General features: G+C 47.2%; 1 protein-coding gene across 1 annotated transcript in view; it reads right to left on the bottom strand.

Moving 5' to 3' along the window:
- The window catches only part of LOC115178775 (GTPase IMAP family member 7-like), a 39130-nt gene extending 35033 nt beyond the window's left edge, over positions 1-4097 (bottom strand). The window contains exons 1-2 of the mRNA XM_029740087.1: positions 4067-4097; positions 3893-3931 (exon numbers count right to left, since the gene is read on the bottom strand). Coding sequence (XP_029595947.1) covers positions 3893-3931; positions 4067-4082 — 55 coding nt within the window. The 5' untranslated portion in view covers positions 4083-4097. The remainder of the gene's footprint in view (positions 1-3892; positions 3932-4066) is intronic.
- Positions 4098-12706: the final 8609 nt, after the last annotated feature.

Below are 12706 nucleotides of genomic sequence, written 5' to 3'. Positions count from 1 at the left end.
TTGTCATTTCTGTTGACTCCAAAATGGCGGTATCTGTATGGCTTGTTTTGATGTCTGAGCGCTGTACTCAGATTATTGCAAAGTTTGCTTTCGCCGTAAAGTTTTTTTGAAATCTGACACAGCGGTTGCATTACGGAGAAGTGTATCTATAATTCTTTGAATAACAGTTTAATATTTTATCAACATTTATGATGAGTATTTCTGTAAATTGATGTGCTCATTCACCGGATGTTTTGGGAGGCAAAACATTTCTGAACATTACACGCCAATGTAAAAGGTTTTTTTTGGATATAAATATTAACTTTATCGAGCAAAACATACATGTATTGTGTAACATGAAGTCCTATGAGTGCCATCTGATGAAGATCATCAAAGGTTAGTGATTCATTTTAGCTGTATTTCTGTTTTTTGTGACGCCTCTCCTTGCTTGGATAATGGCTGTGTGGTTTTTCTTGTCTAGGCGCTGTCCTAACACAATCTAATGTTATGCTTTTTGAAATCGGACACTGTGGTTGGATTAACGAGAAGTGTATCTTTAAAATGGGATATAATAGTTGTATGTTTGAGAAATTTGAATTATGAGATTTTTGTTGTTTTGAATTTGGCGCCCTGCTATTTCACTGGCTGTTGGCGAGTGTGTACCGCAGGTGGGACGCTAGCATTCTATGTTCTTTTTTCTATGTTTTGTATTTCTTTGTATTGGCCTGGTATGGCTCTCAATCAGGGACAGCTGTACATCGTTGTCGCTGATTGGGAGCCACACTTAGGCAGCCTGTTTTACTTTAGGTTTTTGTGGGTGGTTATTTCTGTTTAGTATTCTTACCTGACAGAACAGTTTAGCTGTTGCACTTTAGTTTTTGATTCAGTGTTAATTTCAATAAATTTCATGATGAGCACTAACCACGCTGCGTCTTGGTCTACTCCCTGCAACGGCCGTTACAGAACTACCCACCACCAACGGACCAAGCAGCGTGGAAGGGAGCAGCACCAGGAGTGGATGAAGCAGCGTGCTCGGGAGGTGATGGCATCCTGGTCGCTGGAGGAATTGGAGGGAAGAATAGACTGGACTTGGGAACAGCTATTGGACCATTGCAACACCCTGCCGGGGAAGCAGGTGGAGGTGAAAAGGCAGCCCCAAAATTTTTTTGGGGGGGGCACACGGGGAGATTGGCGGAGTTAGGCGTTAGACCTGAGCCAATTCCCCGTGCTTACCGGAAGCGGCGTGGTACTGGTCAGGCACCGTGTTATGCGGTAGAGCACACGGTGTCTCCAGTGCGCGCTCATAGCCCGGTGCGCTACATCCCAGCCCCCTGCAAGTGCCGTGCTAGAGTGGTCATCCAGCCAGGTAGGAGTATGCCTGCTCAGCGCATCTGGCCACCAGTGCGTCTCCTAGGCCCAGGCTACCCTGCGCATGCTCTACGCACGGCAGCCATCATGCCTCAGCACAGCCCAGTTCGCCCTGTGCCAGCACTCCGCCCGTGCAGGGCTACAGTTGCAACCCAGCCAGGACGGGTTGTGCAGGCTGTGCGCTCCAGACCTCCAGTACATCTTCAAGATCCGGTCTATCCTGTGCCTGCTCCCAGAGCCAGGCCTCCTACATGTCTCCCCAGTCTGGTGATTCCTGTGCCTGCTCCCAGAGCCAGGCCTCCTGCATGTCTCCCCAGCCTGGTGAGTCCTGTGCCTGCGCCCAGAGCCAGGCCTCCTGCAAGTCTCCCCAGCCTGGTGAGTCCTGTGCCTGCTCCCAGAGCCAGGTCTCCTGCATGTCTCCCCAGCCTGGTGAGTCCTGTGCCTGCTCCCAGAGCCAGGCCTCCTGCATGTCTCCGCAGCCTGGTGAATCCTGTGCCTGCGCCCAGAGCCAAGCCTACTGCAAGTCTCACCAGTCCGGAGCCGCCAGAGCCGCCCGCCAGTCCGGAGCCGCCAGAGCCGCCCGCCAGTCCGGAGCCGCCAGAGCCGCCCGCCAGTCCGGAGCCGCCAGAGTCGCCCGCCTGTCCGGCGCAGCCAGAGTCGCCCGCCTGTCCGGCGCAGCCAGAGTCGCCCGCCTGTCCGGCGCAGCCAGAGTCGCCCGCCTGTCAGGCGCAGCCAGAGTCGCCCGCCTGTCCGGCGCAGCCAGAGTCGCCCGCCTGTCCGGCGCAGCCAGGGGCGCCCGCCAGTCCGGCGCTGCCAGTCACCCTCCAGTCCGGGGTCGGCGGCGAGGGTCCCCACTCCAGAGGCGCCACCTTAGTGGGCCAAGCCAAAGGTGGAGCGGGGTCCACGTCCCACACCAGAGCCGCCGCCGTAAGGAAGGCCCACCCGGACCCTCCCCTTTAGAGTCAGGTTTTGCGGCCGGAGTCCGCACCTTTCGGGGGGGGGGGTACTGTCACGCCCTGGCCATAGAGAGGGTTTGTTCTCTATTTTGGTTAGGCCAGGGTGTGACTAGGGTGGGCATTCTATGTTATTTTTTCTATGTTTTGTATTTCTTTGTTTTGGCCTGGTATGGCTCTCAATCAGGGACAGCTGTACAGCCTGTTTTCCTTTGGGTTTTTGTGGGAAGTTATTTCTGTTTACTATTCTTACCTGACAGAACTGTTCAGCTGTTGCACTTTGGTTTTTGATTCAGTGTTAATTTCAATAAATGCAATGATGAGCACTAACCACGCTGCGCCTTGGTCTACTCCCTGCAACGGCCGTTACAAGCCCATTGTGGAGTTGCAGCGATGAGACAAGATTGTAATAGGATCACAATTGGATATCACAAAATTGGGGAGAAAAAGGGGGTACATTTATTTTTACAATTAAAAATAATTTAGAGGCACAGTGTTGTGATGATAAAATTCTAGCAAAATGTATAGTGCATTAAATTATAAAGGTATTCTCGGATATTATTCATCCTAATCAGACAGGTTTTTTACATGGACAATACATTGGAAATAATATAAGACAAGTACGGGAAACTGAATGCATTCAACTGAAATGTGTCTTCCGCATTTAACCCAACCCCTCTGAATCAGAGAGGTGGGAGTGCTGCCTTAATCAACATCCACAGCACCCAGGGAACAGTGGGTTAACTGCCTTGCTCAGGGGCAGAACAACAGATTTGTACCTTGTCAGCTCGGGGATTCAATCCAGCAACCTTTTGGTTACTGGCCAAATGCTCTAACCACTAGGCTACCTGTCGCCCCTGACACAATAGAAACCTATCAAAAATCTGGGGAACCCAACCTGGTATTCATAGCTGACTTTGAAAAGGCTTTTGATAAAGTACGACTGGAATTTATATATAAATGCCTTGAATATTTCAATTTTGGAGAAACTTATACAATGGGTTAAATTTATGTGTAGGTTTAACCCTAGGTGTAAAATACTAAAGGGTGTGGCAATGTAGTTTTGGTACCAGTCTGTTTAGCTAACATTACACTCTTGTAAAAAGATGTTGCTAAGCAACCAGACACCAACAAGCAAAATAAAGTGATATAGTTCCAATATTTGCATACTGTAACCTTTGTGATTGAAGGATGGCTGTAAGGGTTATCAATTAAGGATCAAATACTCTGATCTCTTCAAGTGATAGAATGTTCATATGTGAAGGTTACTGAAAGGCCAGTATGTTTAGCAATGACACAGATTAAAAACCGGCCTGGTAGAAAGTAGTGCACTATTAAGGGAATAGGTTTCCATTTGTGACTCATCCTACATTTGCCGATGTCTCTTTAGATACCTATCTTATCTTTTACCACATGTGCATTATTATCCAATGGAACGATGATGAACTAGTTCTGCATGTAAAAATACATGTTTTGTCATACCCATGGCATACGGTCTGATATACCATGGCTGTCATCCAATCAGCATTCAGGACTCAAAACACCCAATTTATAATAATTCTCTGAGCATAAAGGAATCAAGCCATACTCACTGAAGTGTGACGTCGCATCTTCCTCCTCAAGTAAAGGAACTGTAGTAAACATGAAGAGGTTATGTGTTATTGTATATCAGGCTCAGATTGACAATCTAATTTAATGGAACTTTTCTAAATATTTTCGCAAATCACATCGTATAATATGTTATAAAGCTGTTATTGTGTACTCACTAGTATCATCTGCCATGCTGGTTTTTCTCTCTCACGATTGAGGACCAAAGTTTATCCCAGGAAATGTACTTCAGCTCCCTTGTCTGCCTCACAGATGCCCAGGTGAAGTTGACATATGGTAAAGGCTTCACTCCTTTGTCTATAAGAAGGATGTTTGACTTGCGGGAGGTGCAAGAAGAAGAGGAGCTAGTTTGGCTACATCTTGAGCTATTGGCTCAGTGCCCAGAAAAGGCCTTAGACAGGACAAAGACCTCTCTCCTTCAACTTGAGACAGAGCCTGAATAGATAATAGCCTCTCTCTCGCTCTCCCACCCTAATACTAATGCAATGTATCTGTGTCTGCTTAGTCATGCTTAGGAAACTTGTTACCATAACCCTAACCTTAACCCTAACCCTTACCATAACCTTAACCGTAACCCTTACCATACCACTAACCTTAACTGTAACCCTTACCCTAACCTTAACCCTTAATTAACCCTACCCTTTAGCGTTGTAAATGTCAACTTCAATAGGGTGATGTCAGAGTTGGATGTCTCAAGGATTCCACTTAGCATTTATCATAACAAAACTCACTTTTCTTATCTAGTGTTGTGTTCACCACTAGAGGGACCCATCAGACCAGAGAGCGTTGTGCTATTTAAAAAAAATGTAACCCTTATTTAACTAGGCAAGTCAGTTAAGAAAAAAATCTAATTTACAATGACATCCTACCGGGGAACAGTGGGTTAACTGCCTTGTACATGGGCGGAACGAAGGATTTTTACCTTGTCAGCTCAGGGATTCGATCCAGAAACCTTTTGGTTTCTGGCCCAACATTCCAACCCCTAGGCTACCTGCTGCCCCGTGTTAACCTCTATGGGATCGGTTGTAAGTAACAAGAACATTTCCCAGGACATAGACATATCTGATATGGGCAGAAAGTTTAAATTCTTGTTAATCTAACTGCACTGTCCAATTTACAGTAGCTACTACAGTGAAAGAAATCCATGCTATTGTTTGAGGAGAGTGCATAGTTATGAACTTCAAAATATATTAATAAACAAATTTGGCACATTTGGGCAGAGTTGATACAACATTTTGAACAGAAATGCAATGGTTCATTGGATCAGTCTAAAACTTTGCACATACGCTGCTAAATTCCAGTTTAAATTGCATCTAAACTGGAATAATACATTGTGGCCTTGCTCTTGCATTGCAAAGATATTGAGAAAAATAAATCAATGTTTTTTTCTTTGTATTATCTTTTACCAGATCTAATGTGTTCTGTTCTCCTACGGTATCAAGAATATGCATATCCTTGCTTCAGGTCCTGAGCTACAGGCAGTTAGATTTGGGTATGTCATTATTTTCAGATGTTTCTGTGGGTGTAGCAAAATGCTTGTGTTCATACAATAGCGCCAACAGTCTAATAGTATCTAACAATTCACAACAATACACACAAATCTGAAAGTAAAAGAATGGAATTAAGAAATATAAAAATTTTAGGACAAGCAATGTCGGAGTGGTATTGACTAAAATATGGTAGAGTACCTGTAACGTTCGTCGTTATAGAGGGACCAAGGCGCAGCGGAGGTTTGGTTCATCATCATTTTTATTAGAACGGTGAACCAGCAAAACAATAAACGATACCACGAACGAACAGCTTCACAGGCTACGAATAGCAATGCAAATACAATTCCCCACGAACAGCGTGGGGGAAAATGAACTTAAATGAGATCCCAATCAGAGACAACTAGCGACAGCTGTCTCTGATTGCGAAGACAGAAACCAACATAGAAATACTCCCCAATAGAGCCAACACAAGGCTCCAACGCAAAACAGAAAACAAACACAGGAAAACCACCCAACATAAACCACCCTGACCCAAAACACCTGAGTTCACCCGGACAGGGCGTGACAGTACCCCCCCCTCAACGGTGCGTACTCCCGGCGCACCAAACTTAAGTCTATTAGGGGGGGGAATCCGGGTGGGCGCCTCACCCTCGGTGGAGGCTCTGGCCCCGGGCGTGTTCTCCCCCCCGCCTCCACCTTAGCCCTACCCCTCTGGCCCGGACTGGACCACTGTGGAGCGGCATGCCCAGGCTCTGGAGCGGAGCCGTCGCCCGGAACAGGATTGGGCACCGGTGGACCGGACCCGGGCCGTGCCGGACTGGGAACACGCACCACTGGTTTGGTGCGGGCAGCAGGGACGGGCCGGACAGGACTGGGGACACGCACCACTGACTTGGTGCGGGGAGCAGGGACGGGCCGGACAGGACTGGGGACACGCACCACTAACCTGGTGCGGGGAGCAGGAACGGGCCGGACAGGACTGGGAACACGCACCTCTGACTTGGTGCGGGGAGCAGGAACGGGCCGGACAGGACTGGGGACACGCACCACTAACCTGGTGCGGGGAGCAGGGACGGGCCGGACAGGACTGGGGACACGCACCACTAACCTGGTGCGGGGAGCAGGGACGGGCCGGACAGGACTGGGGACACGCACCACTAACCTGGTGCGGGGAGCAGGGACGGGCCGGACAGGACTGGGGACACGCACCACTAACCTGGTGCGGGGAGCAGGGACGGGCCGGACAGGACTGGGGACACGCACCACTGACTTGGTGCGGGGAGCAGGGACGGGCCGGACAGGACTGGGGACACGCACCACTAACCTGGTGCGGGGAGCAGGAACGGGCCGGACAGGACTGGGGACACGCACCACTAACCTGGTGCGGGGAGCAGGAACGGGCCGGACAGGACTGGGAACACGCACCTCTGACTTGGTGCGGGGAGCAGGAACGGGCCGGACAGGACTGGGGACACGCACCACTAACCTGGTGCGGGGAGCAGGGACGGGCCAGACAGGACTGTGAACACGTACTGGTGCCCTGAAGCGTGGAGCCGGTTTAGCCACTCGTCCTGGCTGGATGCCCATCCTAGCACGGCATGTGCTGGGCATGTCCACCGGACGTACCGGGCTGTGCGGGCGCACTGGCGACACATCGCGCAACTCCGCTTCCCGTGGCCTGGAGCGGGGAGCAGGGACGGGCCGGACAGGACTGTGGACACGCACCGTGGGCTTGGTGCGGGGAGCAGGGACGGGCCAGACAGGACTGTGAACACGTATAGGTGACCTGTAGCGTGGAGCTGGTTTAGCCACTCGTCCCGGCTGGATTCCCATCTTAGCACGGCATGTGCTGGGTCTGTCCACCGGACGCACTGGGCTGTGCGGGCGCACTGGCGACACAGCGCGCAACTCCGCATACCAGGGCTCCTCCTCCAGATCTTCCCTCTGCAGGTCCTCAATCAACTGCCTCATCCTCGTCTCTTCCTCCGCCGTCATCCCCCACGAGAGCAGTGGTCTGGGCTCTTCCTCTGCCCTACCGGACCACCCCATTAGCCCCCCCCCCAAAATTTTCTTGGGGCTGTTTTCCGGGCCTCCTCGACCGCCGCCTGCGACTCCGTCTACCGGCTGGCTTTTCCTCCTCGACCTGGGAGTCCGTCCGCCAGGGTCCTTTCCCCGAGATGATCTCCTCCCAGGTCCAGAACTCCTTTCCCTCGCGAGCCCATCTCTCGCGCTCCTTTTCCTCCCGCTGCTTGGTCCTGGTTCGGTGGGGAATTCTGTAACGTTCGTCGTTATAGAGGGACCAAGGCGCAGCGGAGGTTTGGTTCATCATCATTTTTATTAGAACGGTGAACCAGCAAAACAATAAACGATACCACGAACGAACAGCTTCACAGGCTACGAATAGCAATGCAAATACAATTCCCCACGAACAGCGTGGGGGAAAATGAACTTAAATGAGATCCCAATCAGAGACAACTAGCGACAGCTGTCTCTGATTGGGAAGACAGAAACCAACATAGAAATACTCCCCAATAGAGCCAACACAAGGCTCCAACGCAAAACAGAAAACAAACACAGGAAAACCACCCAACATAAACCACCCTGACCCAAAACACCTGAGTTCACCCGGTCAGGGCGTGACAGTACCGTATATACAGTGCACTCAGAATGTGGGAGCGTTGGGCCAGTAACCAAAAGGTTGCTGGATTGAATCCCCAAGCTGACAAGGTAAAAATATGTCGTTCTGCCCCTCAGCAAGGCAGTTAACACACTGTTCCCCGGGCGCCAAGGATGTGGATGTCGATTTAAGGCAGCCCTCCGCACCTCTCTGATTCAGAGGGGTTGGGTTAAATGAGGAAGACACATTTCAGTTGAATGTATTCAGTTGTACAACTGACTAGGTATCCCCCCCTTTCCCCTATTCAGACCCCTTCCCTTTTTTCACATTTTGTTACGTTACAGCCTTATTCTACTATGGATAAAGTAAAATCCTCATCAATCTACACACAATACCCATAATGGCAAAGCGAAACCAGGTTTTTAGATTTTGTTTTGCAAATGTATTACAAATATCAAACAGAAATACCTTATTTACATAAGTATTCATACTATACCCTTTGCTATAAGATTGGAAATTGAGCTGAGATGCATCATGTTTCCTTTGATCATCCTTGAGATGTTTGGCCTGAATGTCAAGTGTCACGTCTGGAGGAAACCTGGCACCATCCCTACAGTGAATTATGCTGGTGGCAGCATCATGCTGTGGGGATGTTTTTCAGAGGCAGGGACTGAAAGACCAGTCAGGATTGACGAAAACCTGCTCTAGAGGTCTCAGGACCTCAGACTGGGGCAAACGTTCACCTTCCAACAGAACAACGACCCTAAGCCAACAGCCTAGACATCGCAGGAGTGGCTTCAGGACAAGCCTCTGAATGTCCTTGAGTGGCCCAGACAGAGCCAGGACTTGAACCCTATAGAACATCTCTGGAGAGACCTGAAAATAGCTGTGCAGCGACACTCCTCATCCAACCTGACAGCGCTTGTGAGGATCTGCAGAGAAGATGGGGAGAAACTCCCCAAAATACAGGTGTGCCAAGCTTGTAGCGTCATACCCAAGAAGACTTGAGGCTGTAATCACTGCCAAAGGTGCTTCAACAAAGTACTGGTTAAAGGGTCTGAATACTTATGTAAATGTTATATTTCAGTTTTGTAATTTTTTCTCATAAATTTGCAAACATTTCTAAAAATGAATGATGGAGCTAAGTTTGCTTTTTTTCCCCAAAATTTCACTTAAGGTGCTCCGTAGCTTTTTGCTATCATTATTTATGTAATTTATCTTTGATTCATAGCGTAGTTCTTCTTATTATTCAGTTTAGTCACATGATTTCTCAATTTGCAAAACGTTTACCAATCGGTTGTGCAGCCAGACTTCATGTGCCGATGTCTTTCCTCTTTAGATACATATCTTATCTTTTACCACATGTACATTATTATCCAATGGAACGATGATGAACTAGTTCTGCATGTTTCCACATGACCATTATTATCCAATGGAACGATGATGAACTAGTTCTGCATGTTTCCACATGACCATTATTATCCAATGGAACGATGATGAACTAGTTCTGCATGTTATCACATGACCATTATTATCCAATGGAACGATGAAGAACTAGTTCTGCATGTTACCACATGTCCATTATTATCCAATGGAATGATGATAAACTAGTTCTGCATGTTTCCAAACAGGGAAAGAGAAACTGTAGATAACTGCCATGATTATAAACAGTCATGAGATGTGCAGGGGTTATTTCAGGTCAGGCTCACTAGCATGGTGACTATAGTAGCTGCTGTTATTGGTCCTATTTCACACTTGTACATGTGTGAGTTGGACATGTGTTTCTTGTATATCCCAACACCCGCAGAGAGCTGGGGTCTTTAGACAGGGTTAACGGCACCTCTGGAGCAATTGTGGTTAATTGCCTTGATCAAGGGCACACAGACAAATGTTTGTCTGCTCCTGGAGTTGAACCAGCAACCTTTTTGTTACTGGCCCAATGCTCTGACCTCAGGTAGCAGTACAGAACAAGACTACGGCCTGAATTCAGGCCAAGGTGTGTTATAGAGCAGTGCACTAGACAGCTGAAAATGCCCCCAAGGCAATTTCCCCATTCACAGAGATCACATTTATAGTAAATGCATATGAATGTCTGCTGAAGTTGCATTGTCAGCTGTCTAGTGCTCTATAACACGCCTTGTATTCAATCCCAGCCTATGTATCTATACAGTTGACCATCATTTCTTATTTTGATAGTGGAGTCTCTTCTAGTTCTAAAGTACAGTTGTGTTCTAATACAGTACAATGGAACCCTCTGCTTTACAATGGGAGTGTAACAATGGAGCAGAATGTTCAGTATTCTCTTTTCTAAACTGGATGAATGGCTATTTTTACTGTGTAACACAGCAACAAGTCTGGCTGATACTAACTCAAAGTCCTGCTGACTTCAGTCTTGAAAGGCTATTTTGAAGTTGTCGGCATGATGCGTTGATAATGAAGGGGGCTGTACTTTTACTGGTTGTCTCTCCTCGTTGTCGCATTCCTATGCTTAGACATTGCTGACGCCTGACAGATCTTATGACGCCTGTATAGGTATTTTAAGTATCATCTAACCACATATATTATTGCAATTTTCCAGTGGATGACACAGTCGATGACGTGGCTCGCAACCATTGGTTGTTACGTCGCCTCGCCTTAGCTGTGGAATGCACCCTTTCTCACTCACACTCAAACACACAGCACCGCCACCTTCCATTACAACTGTTGGATTTTCTAATCTCAACCTCCTTGAAAAAAAATATTTTTAGAGAACCAATCAATGCATCTGCTCAATTTCTGAGAGAATATTGCATTAACGGCTTCTTGACCAGACCAGTGAGTTACAGCTCTTCCTCGTTGTACAGTATACCATGTGGTTCGTGTCAGCCATGCTTCCTACAATTTGCCACAGGGGAGATAAATTGCACAGTAAACAAATGAATTCTGAATATTTTTTTAAATTATTGTTTTCTGTGAAGTTGATCATCAAACATTCATGTGTGACACAAAGTTTTCAATTTCAACATATTTATAAAAAAATGCAAGTGTGCCAATATTAATGATCACAACTGTAATTGTTATTATGGTTTTGGTATGGTGTTATACAATGGTGTTCTTCGTTTTGCTCTACGACCCCCACAAGTGTCATGGGACTCGTCTGTCGGTAACCCGGTACCGGTTAAAAAATGAATGGAAGTAGTTCTGTGGTAAATATGTGTCCCAAATTATTCATCTTTCTTATATCTCCTAGATACAGGACAGACACTTCAATACCTTGTTCCATATCATTTATTTTTTCACTGTCTGTTTTGACTGAAAGCTTGAAACATCCTGGTCCCAGATCTGTTCGTGCTCTTTCCAGCTCCACTGATCCAGAGAGTGTTGTGTTCAAGGTCACCACTAGAGGGTGCAAATAGCAATGCAAAAAGTCCAGGTAGCCATTTGATTAGCTGTTCAGGAGTCTTATGGCTGGGGGTAAAAGCTGTTGAGAAACCTTTTGGTCCTAGACTTGGCTCTCCGTTTCAACTTGCCATGTGATAGCAGAGAGAACAGTCTATGACTGGGGTGGCTAGGGTCTTTGACAATTTTTAGAGATGGCAGGCAGGCAGTTAAACCCAAGTGATGTACTGGGCCGTACGCACTACCCTCTGTAGTGTCTTGCGGTCGGAGGCCAAGCAGTTTCCGTACCAGGCAGTGATGCAACCAGTCAGGATGCTCTCGATGTTGCAGCTGTAGAACCTTTTGAGGATCTTTATTTTTATTTATTTCACCTTTATTTAACCAGGTAGACTAGTTGAGAACAAGTTCTAATTTACAACTGCGACCTGGCCAAGATAAAGCAAAGCAGTGCGACACAAACAACAGAGTTACACATGGAATAAACAAAGGTACAGTCAACAACACAAAAGTAAAGTCAGTATACAGTGTGTGCAAATGAAGTAAGATTAGGGAGGTAAGATAATAAATAGGCCATGGTGATGAAGTAATTACAATATAGCAATTAAACACTGGAATGGTAGATGTGCAGAAGATGAATGTGCAAGTAGCGATACTGGGGTGCAAAGGAGCGAAAAAAATATAGAACAATATGGGCATGAGGTAGTTGGGTGGGCTATTTACAGAAGGGTTATGTACAGGTGCAATGATCTGTAAGCTGCTCTGACAGCTGATGCTTAAAGTTAGTGAGGGAGATATGCATCTCCAGCTTCAGTGATTTTTGCTATTCGTTCCAGTCATTGGCAGAAGAGAACTGGAAGGAAAGGCTGCCAAAGGAGGAGTTGGCTTTGGGGGTGACCAGTGAAATATACCTAGTGGAGTGCGTGCTACGGGTGGGTGCTGCTATGGTGACCAGTGAGCTGTTATAAGGCGGGGCTTTACCTAGCAAAGACTTATAGATGACCTGGAGCCAGTGGGTTTGGCGACGAATATGAAGCGAGGGCCAGGCAACGAGAGCATACAGGTCGCAGTGGTCGGTAGTATATGGGGCTTTGGTGACAAAACGGGTGGCACTGTGATAGACTGCATCCAGTTTATTGAGTAGAGTGTTGGAGGCTTTTTTGTAAATAACATCGCCGAAATGTAAGGATCGATAGAATAGTCAGTTTTACTAGGATCTGCGGACCCATGCCAAATAATTTTAGTTTCCTACTCCACTACCATATATGTACAAAACAAAATCTGTGTGTATAGTGTGTATGTTACATTGTGTATAT

This window comes from Salmo trutta, chromosome 38 (assembly GCF_901001165.1).
Source record: "Salmo trutta chromosome 38, fSalTru1.1, whole genome shotgun sequence".
Lineage (NCBI taxonomy): Eukaryota > Metazoa > Chordata > Actinopteri > Salmoniformes > Salmonidae > Salmo > Salmo trutta.
Note: the sequence above shows the minus strand (reverse complement) of the source record. Positions and strands in the feature narration are given on the sequence as shown.